The sequence below is a fragment of the Carettochelys insculpta genome, chromosome 1 (genome assembly GCF_033958435.1).
Source record: "Carettochelys insculpta isolate YL-2023 chromosome 1, ASM3395843v1, whole genome shotgun sequence".
NCBI lineage: Eukaryota > Metazoa > Chordata > Testudines > Carettochelyidae > Carettochelys > Carettochelys insculpta.
Genome location: NC_134137.1, coordinates 379423804 through 379441893, shown reverse-complemented (window position 1 = coordinate 379441893; position 18090 = coordinate 379423804). Strand labels below are relative to the sequence as shown.

General features: G+C 68.7%; 2 protein-coding genes across 3 annotated transcripts; both read right to left on the bottom strand.

Annotated features, from left to right (window-relative positions):
* Window positions 1–1118: 1118 nt before the first annotated feature.
* Window positions 1119–3621, bottom strand: SCO2 (synthesis of cytochrome C oxidase 2). 2 transcript variants are annotated; one of them, XM_074984231.1, is made up of 2 exons: window positions 3499–3621; window positions 1119–2174 (listed from the first exon to the last, which is right to left on the bottom strand). In XM_074984231.1, the coding sequence occupies exon 2, from the start codon at window positions 2161–2163 to the stop codon at window positions 1180–1182; it is 984 nt and encodes a 327-aa protein (XP_074840332.1). In that variant the 5' UTR covers window positions 2164–2174; window positions 3499–3621; the 3' UTR covers window positions 1119–1179. The 2 variants fall into 2 exon arrangements, with proteins under 2 accessions (XP_074840332.1, XP_074840333.1); XM_074984232.1 differs by lacking the exon at window positions 3499–3621 and adding an exon at window positions 2303–2543.
* A 761-nt stretch (window positions 3622–4382) lies between these two features.
* On the bottom strand, window positions 4383–15470 carry TYMP (thymidine phosphorylase). Its single transcript, XM_074984229.1, has 10 exons — window positions 15358–15470; window positions 14987–15150; window positions 13557–13759; window positions 13161–13259; window positions 12650–12779; window positions 12002–12120; window positions 11392–11554; window positions 10792–11022; window positions 10508–10648; window positions 4383–4994 (listed from the first exon to the last, which is right to left on the bottom strand). Exons 2-10 carry the CDS (start codon window positions 15138–15140, stop codon window positions 4780–4782), a joined length of 1455 nt encoding a protein of 484 aa, XP_074840330.1. The 5' UTR covers window positions 15141–15150; window positions 15358–15470; the 3' UTR covers window positions 4383–4779.
* Between the last annotated feature and the right edge of the window lie 2620 nt (window positions 15471–18090).

Sequence of the window (18090 nt, the reverse complement as noted above, 5' to 3'; positions counted from 1 at the left end):
GTCCTTACTAGGCAGTTCCTCCCTCAGCCACCAGCAGGGGTGGTGCAGGCACTGAGGGTTGCCCCAGAGTGGGGCAGGAGCCTAAGCTGCCGTGGCTGTTCTTATCTTGCCCAGTTGCCTTTCTTCTGCTGGAATGAACGGGATGGTTCTGCAGCCCCTGCTGTCTTGTCCCAGCTGCCAGCAGGCAGAGGCTAAGGCCACCCTGTCCTCCAGAAACTGATCCTTTTCATCCTGGGGAAAGGAAAGCTGCAGTGTGACGAAACTCTCCCTGTTTGCTTTAACCTTCCTGCCTCTTCATTCCCTGGGCTTCCTGTGCTAGGAGAGGGGGTAAACAACACTGCCCTGGTCCCACACCAGGCAGGCTCTTACCTCCTCTATCATGTCCCAGTGGAAAAGAGACTAAGCAGATGAATCCGTGTCCTTTTAGCTGTTCAACCCCTAGTCACCTCTGAGGTCCCCTGTGCCTTTACCCAGACTAGTACATCATCCCTGCCATGGGGAGACCCAGGCTGCACACTCTACTCCCCAGGTAGGCACCTCTCCTCTCAGGATAGGCCCAGCCTGTGCCCTTTGTGATCCTGGGCTGGGAGAAGCAGCCCAGAGGCTCCAGTCCTTTAAATACAGCAGAGCACCAGGGAGAGCACAGAATGAGTCTCCAGCTAAACTCCTCAGATCAGCCAGCTTTAGTGGCTAACACCCCCAGGACAGTCAAATAGCCACTCAGGCAGGTGGTGAATAATGCACAGGTTGCTTAAGTACACTGCAGCTGTCACCTCTCCCCATGCCTCCCCCTCCCTGGCAGCTTCTAGCACCTGGTACTGTGTCAAGTCAATCCCCCTCTGTACCATCATCCTCAGCCACTCCCCCACAACAGTGTGCTCCTTTCTAGGCAACCGCAGGATTTCGAAACAGGCCCAGCCCCTGCTCAGGGGCAATGACACCACTCAGCAACAGGTGGGTTTGATGGGGCCAGGCCACGTAGAGACCAGCCCATGCAGCTTGGCGGGGAAATGCTGCCACCAAGCCTAAGGGGTAGGCAGGGCATGCCCAGCAGGTTGGGGGAGCTGCCTGTTTTACAGGGCCCAGCAGGGAAGGCAGCGCTGCCCTAGGGAAAGGAGACCAGGCCTGTGGTTCTGCCCCCGCAGCACACAGGACGTTTATTGCCACACCACGGGCTGCTCAGCTGAAGAGCCTCTGGTAGGTCTGCATGTGGCCCTTGACACTCTGGACAATCTGTGCCTCACTCTTGCCTCGGCTGTAGTAGTCCAGGAAGAGCCCATCGGGGCTCAGCAGGTAAATGATCACTGTGTGGTCAACAATGTAGTCGTTGTCCTCGTCTTTGGGCCCGGCACTGGAGTATACCCGATAGGCCCTGCCTGCCTCCCGCACGTTTTCAGGGCTGCCAGTCAGCCCCAGCAAGCGCGGGTGGAACTCCTTCACGTACTTGGCCACAGCGGCCACGTTGTCCCGCTCAGGGTCCACAGTGATGAAGACAGGCTGCACTCGGGGCAGCTGCAGTTCCTGGTCCAGCAGCTGCACCACCTGGCTCATCTTCTCCAGCTCCTCGGGGCAGATGTCAGGGCAGTGGGTGAAGCCGAAGTAGAGCAGCACCCACTGCCCCCGGAAATCAGCCTTGGAGCGGGGCTGCCCCATGTGGTCCACCAGGTGGAAGTCTCCCTGGCCAATGGCCACCTTCTTCAGCTCCTGGATGCGCTGCAGCTTCTGCTGCCGCTCCTTTTCAGAGCGGATATAGAGCCAGGTGCCCAGGAACGCCCCCCCAAAGAGGCAGGTGATGAGCAGCCGTGTCCTCAGCTGGATCTGTGGGGTGGAGCTGCCACCTGATGGGGGCCCCTGGGAGAAGGGTCTTCTGGTAACCCTGTTCCAGGGATGGGTCCATGCTACCCCCGGCAGGCTCCCTGCTGCAGCACCCAGCAAACACCTTCCAGGCGTGGTGACTCTGTTACTGCCAACTTCCCAGGCTTTCAAACACAGTGCAGGCCAGAGGGGTGTGCCAGTTGCTGACGTGCCCCACCTGGTGCAGCCAGCCAGAGCGCTGTGGTGGGCACATTCCCGGAAAGCCCAGGGTCTCCTCTGGAGGCTGAGTGGCCAAGCACTATTCTGCACCACGGGCCAGCAGCTGCGGAGAGGGAGGGTCTGAAACATCCTGGGTGAAGCTGGAAGAACAAAAAGGAGCCTCCAGGATCTAGCACAGGGCTTGGCTGTAATATCCTGCCCGGCTGGAATTGTGGGCACTGGGCTGCCAGCAGGCTGGGCCCTGGGGGGTTGCAGGCACAGAACTGACCTCAGCCAGGAGTAGGCTGGGAATGCAGGTGCTCAGGCTGAAGGGTCCTGAAGCACGAGCTGAACCTGAGCTCCCACAGCTCTGCCTGTGCTGCTGGCTCCCACCTTCCAGCCCCATGGCTGCTGCAATGCTGCCAGCGTCCTGAAGTCCACTGCTTCCCCAGGTCTTCTGGTGCCCCACACTGCTGACCCCAGCCAAGCCCTGGTCCCCCCAGTTCTGCTGTGCCCCTCACTCCCAGCCCAGCCCAGCCCAGCGCCCCCAACTGCCGACACCCAGCCCAGCCCTGTGCCCCTCACTCCCAATTCCCAGCCCAGGTCCCCCCAACCCTAGTGTGCCCCCACTCCCGACCCCCAGCCCAGCCCTGCGCCCCCGCCCCCCAACCAGGCCCTGTGCCCCCGCCCCACTGTGCCCCTCACTCCTGCCCCCCAGCCAGCCCCTGTGCCCCCGCCCCGCTGTGCCCCTCACTTCCCATCCCCAGTCCAGCCCTGCACCCCCTCCCCGCTGTGCCCCAACCCCCAGCCCAGCCCTGGTCCCCCCCCCCAATCCTGCTGTGCCCCCACTCCCAACCCCCAGCCCAGCCCTGCGCCCCCGCCCCACTGTGCCCCTCACTCCTGCCCCCCAGCCAGGCCCTGTGCCCCCGCCCCACTGTGCCCCTCACTCCTGCCCCCCAGCCAGGCCCTGTGCCCCCGCCCCACTGTGCCCCTCACTTCCCATCCCCAGTCCAGCCCTGCACCCCCTCCCCACTGTGCCCCAACCCCCAGCCCAGCCCTGGTCCCCCCCCCAATCCTGCTGTGCCCCCACTCCCAACCCCCAGCCAAGCCCAGCGCTCCCCAATCCTGCTGTGCTCCCTATTCCCGACCCCCAACACAGCCCTGTGCCCCTCACTCCCAATTCCCAGCCCAGCCCTGGTCCCCCCAACCCTGCTGTGCCCCCACTCCTGACCCCCAGCCCAACCTTCTGCCCCCACCCCACTGTGCCCCTCACTCCCGACCCCAGCCCAGCCCTGCACCCCCCAATCCTGCTGTGCCCCCACTCCCGACCCCCAGCCCAGCCCTGTGCCCCCCAACCCTGCGCCCCAGCCCAGCCCTGTGCCCCTCACTCCCAAACCCCAGCCCAGCCCTGGTCCCCCCCAGTCCTGCCGTGCCCCTCACTCCCAGCCCAGCCCCGCGCCCCCGACCCCCAGGCTCCCCTCCCACCTGGCGCCGCGGCCTCTCCCCATCAGCAGATTCGCTCCGAACGTGCGGATCACGAGGAGCCCAAACGCGGAAGTGCCGAAGCGAAACCCCCAACGCCAACGCGCACGCAACGTCTCTCGTCCGACGCATGCGCAGTTGTACAACCTCGCCCCCTGCAAGGAGCTTGGGTGCTCGATTCTGCCCCCCCCGCCCCCGGGCGGCGGCTCTGCGCCTGCGTTCTGGACCTTGCGGATGAGGCGCGATTGCCTCCTGCCACCAGCAGGGGGCGCTGTTCGCACAGCGCTGGGCGCGCGAGGCTGCCCCCTGGTGGCGCGGGGCGGGGCCGCGGGGAACGGGATTCGCCGCCCCGCCCCGGCAATGGGGTGCGCCTCTCTCCTCTCCCGCAGACCCCCCTCCCCGCAACCCCGCCGTCTCCCCAGAGCCCCCAGCCGGGGGGCTGCTCTGACCCCCCCCTCCGCACCTGGGGGTGCCCCCAACCTGAACCCCCAGAACCCCCTCCGTCTCCCCAGAGCCCCCAGCCAGGGGGGCTGCTCTGACCCCCCCCCCCGCACCTGGGGGTGCCCCCAACCTGAACCCCCAGGACCCCCTCCGTCTCCCCAGAGCCCCCAGCCAGGGGGGCTGCTCTGACCCCCCCCGCACCTGGGGGTACCCCCACCCCTGAACCCTCTTCTCCTGCAGAGCCCCCGCTGTCTTGCCATAGCCCCCGGCCGGGGGGCTGCTCTGATCCCCCCACACCTGGGGGTGCCCCCACCCCAACCCCCTTCTCCCGCAGAGCCCCCCACCGTCTTTCCATAGCCCCCAGATGGGATGCCGCTGCCTCTCTGACCCGCCCCCCGCAGCTGGGGCTGTCCCCCTCCAGCAATGCTCTCCCCATATCTCCAGTCCCCAAGGCGGCTGCGCCCCTCAGGCTGGCTGGACAGGAGGGCCGTGTGCTGTGGACGGTGTTGTCCCCATGTAGGCGTGGAGAGGGCAGAAGGGCAGCGAGCAGCTGCCAGGCACACACCTGGGGCACCAGCAGCAGAGGCCAGGCTTGGGGGGGGGGTAGGGAGCAGCACCCCATAGCCAAGCGTCCAGCCTAGGCCAGCCCAGATGGGTCCATGCAGCAGAGGGGGAGGGACTGGCTGTTACCCGGCCCAGCACAGGGTAGTTATTGCCAAGTGGTTAGTGCTGCTGGTGCTGGCAGTGGGGCTGAGGGTGGTGGCACGTTGTGCTGTCCAGAGGGTCCCCGGGAGCAGCGTCTGCATGGGGTGGTGGGGAGCCAGCTGGCAGGGACCCCTCCCTTCAGGTGCAGCTGAGCTGTGCCCGGCTGCTCCCCAGGCCCTGCTCCCCCATCAGCTCCTCCAGTGAGCGGCTGCCCTGGGGCAGGAGGATCTCTGCCACCTTGCCGCTGGGCGCGAAGGGCTCCGAGCTGGCCAGGACCAAGGCCCCCTGCAGGGCATGTCTCTGAGGGTCGCTCAGCTCCGGGGTGTCGTAGTGAATCCGGATCCAGGGGGAACCTACGGAGATGGGGCAGGGCTGAGTCAGTGGTTCCCTGGGGCTGGGGCAGGGAGCAGGGCTCTGGGAGCACAACTGCTGGGGTGGGGATGGGCAGCCAGGGCCCCATGTCCTGGGCATGGAGGGGGGTCAGAACAGGAGCCAAAGACGCATCAGCCAGTTCTGAACCCCAGGGAGGGCAGGTGGGAACTTCGCCGTTTCTCCAGTGTCAGGAGTTGTGGGCTGGCCGGGGCTCCCTGCCTCCACCCTCCTCATGAGTCTCTGCCCTTCCCACCACCTGCACCAGTCCCTCCAGTTACCCTGTGTATCGTGTGGGGGTGGGGTGTCCCCCCAGGGCACCAGTGTCTCCCCCCAAAGGGCACCAGTCTCCCCCTGCAAGGGCACCAGTGTCACCCCCCCCAAGGGCACCGGCATCTTCTCCCTAAGGGCACTGGTGTCTCCCCACCAGGGCACCAGTGTCCTCCCCCCAAGGACACCAGGTGTTCCCCCCACAAGGCACTGGTGTCTTCCCCCTCCCCCACAGCCAGTGCCAGTCTCCAGCCCAGGGGCCCTGAGTTCAGAGGTGTCACCTACCCACAGGCCCAGGGCAAAGGGAACCCATGTGAGCCCCCTCCCTGCTCGCTGGCAGTGCCCGGCAAAGGGCTGGTGGGTGCAGCTGGGGATGGGTGTCCTGGAGGCAGCAGAATAAAACCCTAAGGCGGAGCATGTCTAAAGGCCTGGCCAGACTCTGCTCCTTCCTCCGGGCCCAAGGTTGGGGGGGACCCCGGCAGGCAGCACAGAATGAGAGGGGGCAGAGACCCCCGGCAGGCAGTGCAGGGTGGTGGGAGGCAGAGACCCCGGCAGGCAGCGCAGGGCGGTGGGGGGGGCAGAGACCCCGGCAGGCAGCGCAGGGCGGTGGGGCAGAGACCCCGGCAGGCAGCGCAGGGCGGTGGGGGGGGCAGAGACCCCGGCAGGCAGCGCAGGGCGGTGGGCGGGGCAGAGACCCCGGCAGGCAGCGCAGGGCGGTGGGGGGCAGTGACCCCCGGCAGGCAGAGCAGGGCGGTGGGGGGGGCAGAGACCCCGGCAGGCAGCGCAGGGCGGTGGGCGGGGCAGAGACCCCGGCAGGCAGCGCAGGGCGGTGGGGCAGAGACCCCGGCAGGCAGCGCAGGGCGGTGGGGGGCAGAGACCCCGGCAGGCAGCGCAGGGCGGTGGGGGGGGCAGAGACCCCGGCAGGCAGCGCAGGGCGGTGGAGGGAAGAGCCCCCGGCAGGCAGCGCAGGGCGGTGGGGCAGAGACCCCGGCAGGCAGAGCAGGGCGGTGGGGGGGCAGAGACCCCCGGTAGGCAGCGCAGGGAGGTGGGGCAGAGACCCCGGCAGGCAGCGCAGGGTGGTGGGGCAGAGACCCCCGGCAGGCAGCGCAGGGCGGTGGGGGGCAGTGACCCCCGGCAGGCAGCGCAGGGCGGTGGGGGGCAGAGACCCCGGCAGGCAGCGCAGGGCGGTGGGGGGCAGTGACCCTGGCAGGCAGCGCAGGGCGGTGGGGGGCAGAGACCCCGGCAGGCAGCGCAGGGCGGTGGGGGGCAGTGACCCCCGGCAGGCAGCGCAGGGCGGTGGGGGGCAGTGACCCTGGCAGGCAGCGCAGGGCGGTGGGGGGCAGAGACCCCGGCAGGCAGCGCAGGGCGGTGGGGGGCAGTGACCCCCGGCAGGCAGCGCAGGGCGGTGGGGGGCAGAGACCCCGGCAGGCAGCGCAGGGCGGTGGGGGGCAGTGACCCCCGGCAGGCAGCGCAGGGCGGTGGGGGGCAGTGACCCTGGCAGGCAGCGCAGGTCGGTTGGGGGGGCAGAGACCCCGGCAGGCAGCGCAGGGCGGTTGGGGGGGCAGAGACCCTCGGCAGGCAGCGCAGGGCGGTGGGGGGCAGTGACCCCCGGCAGGCAGCGCAGGGCGGTGGGGGGCAGAGACCCCGGCAGGCAGCGCAGGTCGGTTGGGGGGGCAGAGACCCCGGCAGGCAGCGCAGGGCGGTGGGGGGGCAGAGACCCCGGCAGGTAGCGCAGGTCGGTTGGGGGGGCAGAGACCCCGGCAGGCAGGCAGGGCGGTGGGGGGGCAGAGACCCCGGCAGGCAGCGCAGGGTGGTGGGGGGAAGAGCCCCTGGCAGGCAGCGCAGGGCGGTGGGGGGGCAGAGACCCCGGCAGGTAGCGCAGGGCGGTGGGGGGGCAGAGACCCCGGCAGGCAGCGCAGGGCGGTGGGGGGCAGTGACCCCCGGCAGGTAGCGCAGGTCGGTTGGGGGGGCAGAGACCCCAGCAGGTAGTGCAGGGCGGTGGGGGGGCAGTGACCCCGGCAGGCAGCGCAGGGCGGTGGGGGGGCAGTGACCCCGGCAGGTAGCGCAGGGCGGTGGGGGGCAGTGACCCCCGGCAGGCAGCGCAGGGCGGTGGGGGGGCAGAGACCCCGGCAGGTAGCGCAGGTCGGTTGGGGGGGCAGAGACCCCAGCAGGTAGTGCAGGGCGGTGGGGGGGCAGTGACCCCGGCAGGCAGCGCAGGGCGGTGGGGGGGCAGTGACCCCGGCAGGTAGCGCAGGGCGGTGGGGGGCAGTGACCCCCGGCAGGCAGCGCAGGGCGGTGGGGGGGCAGAGACCCCGGCAGGTAGCGCAGGGCGGTGGGGGGCAGTGACCCCCGGCAGGCAGCGCAGGGCGGTGGGGGGCAGTGACCCCCGGCAGGCAGAGCAGGGCGGTGGGGGGGGCAGAGACCCCGGCAGGCAGCGCAGGGCGGTGGGCGGGGCAGAGACCCCGGCAGGCAGCGCAGGGCGGTGGGGCAGAGACCCCGGCAGGCAGCGCAGGGCGGTGGGGGGCAGAGACCCCGGCAGGCAGCGCAGGGCGGTGGGGGGGGCAGAGACCCCGGCAGGCAGCGCAGGGCGGTGGAGGGAAGAGCCCCCGGCAGGCAGCGCAGGGCGGTGGGGCAGAGACCCCGGCAGGCAGAGCAGGGCGGTGGGGGGGCAGAGACCCCGGCAGGCAGCGCAGGGCGGTGGAGGGAAGAGCCCCTGGCAGGCAGCGCAGGGCGGTTGGGGCAGAGACCCCGGCAGGCAGCGCAGGGCGGTGGGGGGGCAGAGACCCCGGCAGGCAGCGCAGGTCGGTTGGGGGGGCAGAGACCCCTGGCAGGCAGCGCAGGGCGGTTGGGGGGGCAGAGACCCCGGCAGGCAGAGCAGGGCGGTGGGGGGCAGAGACCCCGGCAGGCAGCGCAGGGTGGTGGGGCAGAGACCCCCGGCAGGCAGCGCAGGGCGGTGGGGGGCAGTGACCCCCGGCAGGCAGCGCAGGGCGGTGGGGGGCAGAGACCCCGGCAGGCAGCGCAGGGCGGTGGGGGGCAGTGACCCTGGCAGGCAGCGCAGGGCGGTGGGGGGCAGAGACCCCGGCAGGCAGCGCAGGGCGGTGGGGGGCAGTGACCCTGGCAGGCAGCGCAGGGCGGTGGGGGGCAGAGACCCCGGCAGGCAGCGCAGGGCGGTGGGGGGCAGTGACCCCCGGCAGGCAGCGCAGGGCGGTGGGGGGCAGAGACCCCGGCAGGCAGCGCAGGGCGGTGGGGGGCAGTGACCCCCGGCAGGCAGCGCAGGGCGGTGGGGGGCAGTGACCCTGGCAGGCAGCGCAGGTCGGTTGGGGGGGCAGAGACCCCGGCAGGCAGCGCAGGGCGGTTGGGGGGGCAGAGACCCTCGGCAGGCAGCGCAGGGCGGTGGGGGGCAGTGACCCCCGGCAGGCAGCGCAGGGCGGTGGGGGGCAGAGACCCCGGCAGGCAGCGCAGGTCGGTTGGGGGGGCAGAGACCCCGGCAGGCAGCGCAGGGCGGTGGGGGGGCAGAGACCCCGGCAGGCAGCGCAGGGTGGTGGGGGGCAGAGACCCCGGCAGGCAGCGCAGGGCGGTGGGGCAGTGACCCTGGCAGGCAGCGCAGGTCGGTTGGGGGGGCAGAGACCCCGGCAGGTAACGCAGGGCGGTGGGGGGCAGTGACCCCCGGCAGGCAGCGCAGGGCGGTTGGGGGGGCAGAGACCCCGGCAGGCAGAGCAGGGCGGTGGGGGGCAGAGACCCCGGCAGGCAGCGCAGGGTGGTGGGGCAGAGACCCCCGGCAGGCAGCGCAGGGCGGTGGGGGGCAGTGACCCCCGGCAGGCAGCGCAGGGCGGTGGGGGGCAGAGACCCCGGCAGGCAGCGCAGGGCGGTGGGGGGCAGTGACCCTGGCAGGCAGCGCAGGGCGGTGGGGGGCAGAGACCCCGGCAGGCAGCGCAGGGCGGTGGGGGGCAGTGACCCCCGGCAGGTAGTGCAGGGCGGTGGGGGGCAGAGACCCCTGGCAGGCAGCGCAGGTCGGTTGGGGGGGCAGAGACCCCGGCAGGTAGCGCAGGGCGGTGGGGGGCAGTGACCCCCGGCAGGCAGCGCAGGGCGGTGGGGGGCAGTGACCCCCGGCAGGCAGCGCAGGGCGGTGGGGGGCAGAGACCCCTGGCAGGCAGCGCAGGGCGGTGGGGGGGGCAGAGACCCCGGCAGGTAGCGCAGGGCGGTGGGGGGCAGTGACCCCGGCAGGCAGCGCAGGGCGGTGGGGGGGCAGAGACCCCTGGCAGGCAGCGCAGGTCGGTTGGGGGGGCAGAGACCCCGGCAGGTAGCGCAGGGCGGTGGGGGGCAGTGACCCCCGGCAGGCAGCGCAGGGCGGTGGGGGGGCAGAGACCCCGGCAGGTAGCGCAGGGCGGTGGGGGGCAGTGACCCCCGGCAGGCAGCGCAGGGCGGTGGGGGGGCAGAGACCCCGGCAGGTAGCGCAGGTCGGTTGGGGGGGCAGAGACCCCGGCAGGCAGGCAGGGCGGTGGGGGGACAGAGACCCCGGCAGGCAGCGCAGGGTGGTGGGGGGAAGAGCCCCTGGCAGGCAGCGCAGGGCGGTGGGGGGGCAGAGACCCCGGCAGGTAGCGCAGGGCGGTGGGGGGGCAGAGACCCCGGCAGGCAGCGCAGGGCGGTGGGGGGCAGTGACCCCCGGCAGGTAGCGCAGGTCGGTTGGGGGGGCAGAGACCCCAGCAGGTAGTGCAGGGCGGTGGGGGGGCAGTGACCCCGGCAGGCAGCGCAGGGCGGTGGGGGGGCAGTGACCCCGGCAGGTAGCGCAGGGCGGTGGGGGGCAGTGACCCCCGGCAGGCAGCGCAGGGCGGTGGGGGGGCAGAGACCCCGGCAGGTAGCGCAGGGCGGTGGGGGGCAGTGACCCCCGGCAGGCAGCGCAGGGCGGTGGGGGGGCAGAGACCCCGGCAGGCAGCGCAGGGCGGTGGGGGGGCAGAGACCCCGGCAGGCAGCGCAGGGCGGTGGGGGGCAGTGACCCCCGGCAGGCAGCGCAGGGCGGTGGGGGGGCAGAGACCCCGGCAGGCAGCGCAGGGCGGTGGGGGGCAGTGACCCCCGGCAGGCAGCGCAGGGTGGTGGGGGGGAGAGACCCCGGCAGGTAGCGCAGGTCGGTTGGGGGGGCAGTGACCCCGGCAGGCAGCGCAGGGCGGTGGGGGGGCAGAGACCCCGTCAGGCAGGCAGGCACCCTGGGCGCTGTGCGCTTGGCTCTCACCTTTCACCAGGCGCTGCCCCACAGCCACCAGCAGCTCGGCCCCCACGCGGTGGTTGATCGGCTGCCCCTGCTGGGTGCGCCCGGCTCCCAGCTCATGCAGCACCCGGGCGATGGGCAGGGCCTCCACCTGCTGCACTGTGCCTGGGGAGAGGGGCGGCCACAGGCCGGCAGTTACAGGCTGGCCTGGGTTTCCGTGGGTTGGGGGGCGGAGAGCAGCTCCTGCTGGGGGCTGGCTGGGGAGCTGCAGGCTGGGGCTGCCCCCGTTGCTCCCTGCCCTGGCTTACCGTCCTGGGCCGCCAGCAGCTCCTCCTGGGCCCCAGCCCGGCCGAGCACCTGGAACCGCTGCTCCTCGGTGCCTGTGCCCAGGGCCCGGGCTAGGTCGGCCTCCACGCCCTGGGCCTGCAGCATGGCCTGGAACCGGCCCCGGGCCGAGCCATCATCCAGAGTGGCTGCGATGCGGGTGGCGCCCTGCCCCACCGAGCTGGCCTGCCCGCACTGCCACAGCAGACAGCCCCCTGCGCAGGGAGAGACGGGCCGGGGGCTCACTCCTGCAGAGTGCCCCCGCCCCGGGCAGCCCCCGTCTGCCTGCAGGCGGCCTCCTCCCCCCCTTGCACCCCAACAAACCCCCAGCACCGCGAGCTTTGTCCCTGGGCCTGTCCCACCCGCTCGCCCTGCGGGGACGGGGAGTCCAAGGGCTCGCGCCCCTGCCCTGCTGCAGGGCGCACGGCCCAGCCTGGCCGGGCAGCAGAGCGCACGGGGCTGGCGCCAGGAGGGGGCAGCTCTGCCGGATGTGCATTGCTACCCAGGGAGGGCATTAACCCTGGATTGGGGCAAACCTGGCACGTGCCCCCCCCCCAGCCCTGCAGTTCCCGGGCTCCCCACACCTAGCGTGGTGACCAGCTGGCGCAGATCCGCTGGTCCCCGGCCCTCCAGGCACTGCAGGGCCTCCAGCACCTCCAGGGAGTGGCCCACGCGCTGCCCCAGGGGCCCGTCCATCCTGGTGAGCACAGCCACGGTGCAGATCCCCAGGCGGCTGCCCACTGACACCTGCGGGGATGGGGGGGCAGTGAGCACGTGGCACAGCCGGGGCTGGGCCCGCTCACCCCTGTGGCACGATCTCGGGCCGCTGGCTCGCGGCCCCGGCACCCTCCCTTCTGCCCGCTGGCCGCACCCGGGGGGCCCTGCCTGCTGTGCACGCCAGACTTGGCTCCCTGGGGAGGGCACCGATTGCCTCCGGCGGGCATTGTCAAGCCAGAGACACGCACCAGCTCCCTTGCACCGGGGCGCAGGCCGCACGCCCCCGTGGCACAGGTAACCGGGCCCTGCTCCTGCTGTCGTGGCCCTGCAGGAAGCCTCCAGCCCCATGGGGAGAGGCCAGGGGACAGCAGTGAGCACAGGACTGTGGGGCTGGGGCTGGGGCAGGCTATTTGGGGCTCCTGAGGCAGATGGGGCAGCTGTACCCCCTCCCCCAGGGTCGGAGTCTGGGCCGCTCACCAGACTCTGGGCCAGGGGCCGGGCTCTCTCCAGGCTGGTGTAGAGGGCGGCGCTGCCAAATTTCACGTCCAGCACGAGGGCCGAGACCTTCTCTGCTGCCTTCTTGCTCAGGATGGACGCTGTGGAGCCAGGGAGCCGGCTCAGGGCTGGGGCGTCCCGGGCCCCTCGGCTCTGCTCCCGTCGGAGGGATCCGGCAGGCAAGGCTGGGCCTTGTGCCGGGAGTTCACTGTACTGCAAAACCCGGCCTCGGTTTCTGGCGCCCGGCTCCCACGGACCTTCTCCCCTCCCGCAAGCGCTGGCATCCTCCACGGGCTGAGCCGCTGCCCGTCAGTGATGGCACAAGGAGCAGGCCCAACAGTGAGGGGCTGGCGCCAGCCCAGGGCTGCTGGGGGCTGGACTTCGGGGTGAGAGGCCAGCCCTCCTCTTCCAACAGGTGGGTCACCCAGCCCAGAGCGCAGCCTTCTGGGTCCCCCAGTGACCTCCCCACTCCCAGCTCCCCGCTCCCCGATCTCGGACATCACCGACTGGTGCAGAACATGGGCTCCTGCTACCCGCAGAGGCTCTGCCTCCCCGTAGCAGCTCCCAGGGAGACCAGCCCCATTGGTGTCCCCGCTTCCTGCTCCCCCGGGGCCGGGAGCTGCCTGGTACCTGTGATGAGGGGCAGGCTGTCCACAGTGGCTGTGACGTCCCTCAGGCTGTAGAGCACCTTGTCTGCTGGCACCAGCTCCTCGCTCTGCCCCACGATGCAGCACCCCACCTGCTCCAGGAGGGACCTCATCTGCGACACAGGGGACAGGCCGTCAGCGCCCACCTAGCCAGGCAGGGCTAGTTACCCCAGCAGGGCCACCAGCTGGGGGTGGAGTGGCTGGCCAATGCCAGGAGGTGAGCAGAGCCCGGACGGCCGCCCCGGCGGTGGGAAGGGCACTGGGAGCTGGCTGGCCAGCTGGGAGGGGAACAGACAGGAGGAGCCTGCAGGAGGGGAGCGCCAGGGCTCCCCTGGCCTCCATCATACACTGGCTGAGCCCCTACGGATGCTCCCTGTGTGCCCCACTCTCCCCCCAGGGACGGGGGTGCTGGCACCAGATTGGGGGCAGCACACTAGTTGGCACTCCCCGGGTCCCTCCTGGCGCTCACCCTGCCCCCCTGGGGTCCCCCTCACCTGCTCAGGGCTCTGAGAGATGCTGAACCCCGGCACGGCCTCCAGCTTGTCCAGCGTGCCCGCGGTGTGGCCCAGCCCGCGGCCACTGATCATGGGCACCTGGCAGGGAGGAGACGGGCCCGGCCCCAGGTGAGAGGCAGCCGGCAGGGGAACTGCACAGGGCTGAGATGGGAACCCCCAGCTGCAGAGCCCCCACCATGGCCCCTGGCGGGGATGGCAACCAAGCCCTGGATGACCCTGGGGGACACAGCCCTCGCCTGGCTCCCAGCACACCTGCCTCCATTCCTGCCCTTCCAGGCATGGCTGGGCTGGGCTGTGGCTACCTGGGCAGGTGCTTGGGGTCACTGTGGACGCCCCCTGCCCCAGGGAGCAGAGACGGCTGGGTGTGGGGCTCACCTTGCAGCCACAGGCAGCCAGGGCCGGGGCCAGGGCCAGGCTGACCTTGTCCCCCACACCCCCTGTGGAGTGTTTGTCCACCAGGAGCCTCTGCCAGTCCTCGGGCCACTCCAGGACCCGTCCCGATGCCGCCATCTCCCGGGTGAGCGTCAGCGTCTCCTCCAGATCCATGCCCCGCAGCCGGATGGCCATCAGCATGGCCCCTGGGAGCCAGAGCCAGGGCTTATGCAAGGGGGAGGCTGGTGGGGAGTCTGGGGTCTGGCGGGGGGGTCACACTGTGGGGGCTGGGTGGGGTGTGATGGGGCTGGGGGAGTCGCACTGTGGGGGCTGGGTGGGGTGTGATGGGGCTGGGGGGGGTCGCACTGTGGGGGCTGGGTGGGGTGTGATGTGGCTGGGGGGGTTGCATTGTGGGGGCTGGGCGGGGTGTGATGGGGCTGGTGGGGGTCGCACTGTGGGGGCTGGGCAGGGTGTGATGGGGCTGGTGGGGGTCACACTGTGGGGGCTGGGTGGGGTGGGGTGTGATGGGGCTGGGGGGGGGTCGCACTGTGGGGGCTGGGTGGGGTGTGATGTGGCTGGGGGGGTTGCATTGTGGGGGCTGGGTGGGGTGTGATGGGGCTGGTGGGGGTCGCACTGTGGGGGCTGGGCGGGGTGTGATGGGGCTGGTGGGGGTCACACTGTGGGGGCTGGGTGGGGTGTGATGGGGCTAGGGGGGATCGCACTGTGGGGGCTGGGTGGGGTGTGATGGGGCTGGTGGGGGTCGCACTGTGGGGGCTGGGCGGGGTGTGATGGGGCCCAGGGACCCAGCGCTCTGGGAACGGGCAGCTGAGGTGCATTGTGGGGAGAGGACAGACAGGCAGGACCCCACAATGGCCTTTCCCCTCGCCTCTAGGGTCTGCTTGCCTCTGGGTCCCCCATCCTTCATCCTGCCAGGGATCCCCCCCCTCCATGGGACCCCCCCAGCAGCTCACCCCATCCCCCACCCCACTGCAGACCCCCCCATCTATGGGACCCCCCCAGCAGCTCACCCCATCCCCCACCCCACCACAGACCCCCCATCTATGGGACCCCCCTCCAGCAGCTCACCCCATCCCCCACCCCACCACAGACCCCCCATCTATGGGACCCCCCTCCAGCAGCTCAGCCCATCCCCCACCCCACCACAGACCCCTCCATCTATGGGACCCCCCCAGTAGCTCACCCCATCCCCCACCCCACCACAGACCCCCCATCTATGGGACCCCCCCCCAGTAGCTCACCCCATCCTCCAACCCACCACAGACCCCCCATCTATGGGACTCCCCCCCTCCAGCAGCTCACCCCATCCCCCACCCCGCCAGGGACCTCCTCCCATTCATGGGACACCCCCCCAGCTCACCCCCTGCCATGGACATCCCCACCCTTGGGTCCCTGCCCCACACCGCGGCTCTCACCCATCTGCCCCTCCTGCAGCGTCCCCCGTGCCACGGCTTGCACCAAGTGCCGGATCTCCGTGTCCTGCAGCCGCTCCCCGTCCCGCTTCTTGCGGATCAGCGCCGGGAGGCTAGGGGCCGAGCCAAGGCCTGGGCCGGGGCCCGGCTGCTCCATGGGGCCAGCACTGCGGGCGACGCCGGGCGTTAGCAGGAGTGTGTGGGGGGAGCCAGGCAGCAACCCAGGACTCCCCCAGTGGCCGTATGTCCCCCCCCGGCAAGAGGGGTCCCGCTCCTGGGGCTGCCCAGCTGTGTTCCCAGACCCTGGTCCCTTCCCTCAGTGCCCCAGAGCCAGCCCCCACCATGCACCCCCAGAGCGCTGCACCCTGGTGCACCTCGATCTCTCCGGCCCCAGCCGCCAGACAGCGCCCTTCTCCCGCTGCCTACGGGGCTGCTTCCTTCCACTCGCCTGGCCCCTCCTGGTTGCCCCGGCTGGCCTGGAAGAGGTGCGCTGGGGACCTCCCCTGGCACGGCCAATCGGGCTCGCCCCCAGGCTGAAGATCATCAGGCCTTTGGGAGGGCTCAGCCTGCAGCAACTCCCCGCCTCTCCCTGGGTGACTGCCTGAGCGCTGACCCCTGCAGCCCTGGCTTACAACAAGGCAGGCAGGGGGCCAAGGTGCGCTCTGAGGTGCCTGTGCTGGGTGCCCCAGGATGGAGCTCCCCTGGCCCAGGGCTGGGGCTGCTTCCTTTGCAGCTGGTGCCTGGGGCTGGGCTGGGGAGAAGCCCCCTGTGAGATGTCAGTTCATGAAGTCAGGTCTGCTGGCTCCCTTTCCGGAGCTGCTCTGGGGACTGTGAGCCGTGCAGCAGCCGAAGTCCGATGCTGTTGGGGAAGTTAATGTTTTCCCTCCCGGGCCTCCAGGCTTGGCAGTGACTTACACAACCTCTCCGGCTGGGGGCCAGGGCTGTCTCAGCTCCATGGAGGGCATTGCAGTAATGAGAGGCTTGGTGTAAAGGTAAAGGCCTCAAGCCTGAAGAACAGTAGGTGAAAGCAAAAACTGGGCTGGGTAGATTCTGCCCACAGGAATGCAGCAAGAGACAGAGCTGATAAGTCGCAGGGCCTAAAAACACCCAGAGCCGGGCACTTAATGATACACATAAACACATCGTGCTTAGTACCCTGCACTCCCCATAGATCACAGCTTAGCACCAGGTACGTTCCGACCCAAGTTCAGGAACAGGTCGTAGTGACAGTACGATGGATAGTGTTTTGATGGTATCACCGTTATCCCCAGGTTAATGGGTAGAGCTAGTCACATTGAGGGGCGCAGATGTAGTACAATGAGGGGGTTGTACCTGGATACGTAACTTGTTTATACCTGTGGAAAAGTGTGAGTAACAGAGGATGTGTCGCGCAGCCTAGGGGATGAGGCCTCCCCAGCAGCTCACCCCATCCCCCACCCTGCCACGGACTCCCCCATCCATGGGACCCCCCCCCAGCTCACTCCATCCCCCACCTGCCGTGGACCTCCTGTCCCTGGGACCCCTTGCCGTCAACTGAGTCGTGTCCATGGTCACGGCGTATGTAGGTACCAATGTAAACTGTTGAGTCACATTGGAGACTCATGAGGGTGTTGGAGACCAGACGTCAACGACAGTAAACCTGGCTCCAGGGCCTTCGTACGTCGCTTGGTTTGTGGTTCTTGGGGGCTCTCCGAGGGCTGCAGTGTCTGCTAACCACGGAGTCTGCACTGCCATCCAAAGACAGCACACACACGCGGCCAAAGAGATTAACCTCAAAGGGAGCAGATTGGACGTCTGAGCACCGTTCCGGTAGAGACGCTCGGCCACAGTGGTGACCCCAACTGCTGATCTGGTGCGTAAGCGAGCTGTCCTCTGTAGCAATCATGATCTAACATGACACAAAACTCAGAGCTAGGGATTACCCTGGATAACGCCCCCTTAACATCCCCACAGAGTGTGATGAAACATGGACCCGCTGGATTGCCAGGCGGGGGGGCAGGGTCTTTATGAATTTAAAATAGAAAGTGGGGCAACTTGGACTGGCCTATGTAAAACAACGACAGAAACTGAAGCTCTGAAGAACAGTGACAAAAACAATACAGAACTTTGAGAACAACAAGAAGTCTTGTGGCACCTTATAGACGAACAGCTATTTTGGAGCACCAGCTTTTGTGGGCGAAGACCCACTTCATCACATGCTTGAGTCATGTCTCACGCATCTGATGAAGTGGGTCTTTGCCCACAAAAGCTTATGCTCCAAAATAGTTGTTAGTCTGTAAGGTGCCACAAGACTTCTTGTTGTTCTCGAAGCTACAGACTAACACAGCTCCCTCTCTGATACTTTAACAGCAACGAAGGGTCCTGTGACACCTTATAGACTAACAGAAAAGTTTTGAGCATGAGCTTTTGTGAGCACAGACTCACTTCTTCAGATGCTGGTCTTGGAAATCTGCAGGGCCAGGTATAAATAAGCCAGAGCAAGGGTGGGGATAACAAAGTTAGCTCAGTCAGCAAGGGTGAGGCTTACTACCAGCAGTTGATCTGGAGGTGTGAACACCAAGGGAGGGGAAGCTGCTTCTGTACTTAACCAGCCATTCGCAGTCTTTGTTTAAGCCAGAGCTGAGGGCGTCGAATTTGCAGATGAATTGTAGCTCAGAAATTTCTCTTTGGAGTCTGGACCTGAAATTTCTTTGCTGCAGGATAGCTACTTTTAAGTCTGCTACTGTGTGGCCTGGGAGATTGAAGTGCTCTCCTACGGGTTTGTGTATATTGCCATTTCTGATATCTGATTTGTGTGCATTTATTCTTTTATGTAGAGACTGTCCAGTTTGTCCGATGTATATAGCAGAGGGGCATTGTTGGCACATGATGGCATAAATTATATTGGTAGATGTGCAGCTGAATGAACCCAGGATGGTGTGGCTGATCTGGTTAGGTCCTATAATGGTGTTGCTGGTGTAGGTATGTGGGCAGAGCTGGCAACGAGGTTTGTTGCATGGATGGGTCCCTGAGTTAGAGTGACTGTGGTGTGGTGTATAGTTGCTGGTTAGGATTTGCTTCAGGTTGGCAGGTTGTCTGTGGGCAAGGACTGGTCTGACTCCCAAGGC

Coding starts and splice junctions, on each gene's coding strand:
- SCO2 (XM_074984231.1), bottom strand. CDS start 2,163: ATGTTTCAGACCCTCCCTCTCCGCAGCTGCTGGCCCGTGGTGCAGAAT.
- TYMP (XM_074984229.1), bottom strand. CDS start 15,140: ATGGAGCAGCCGGGCCCCGGCCCAGGCCTTGGCTCGGCCCCTAGCCTC. Junction 13,760..14,986: donor GCTGCAGGAGGGGCAGATGG/GTGAGAGCCGCG, acceptor TCTGGCTCCCAG/GGGCCATGCTGATGGCCATC. Junction 11,555..12,001: donor GGCCCCTGGCCCAGAGTCTG/GTGAGCGGCCCA, acceptor CCATCCCCGCAG/GTGTCAGTGGGCAGCCGCCT.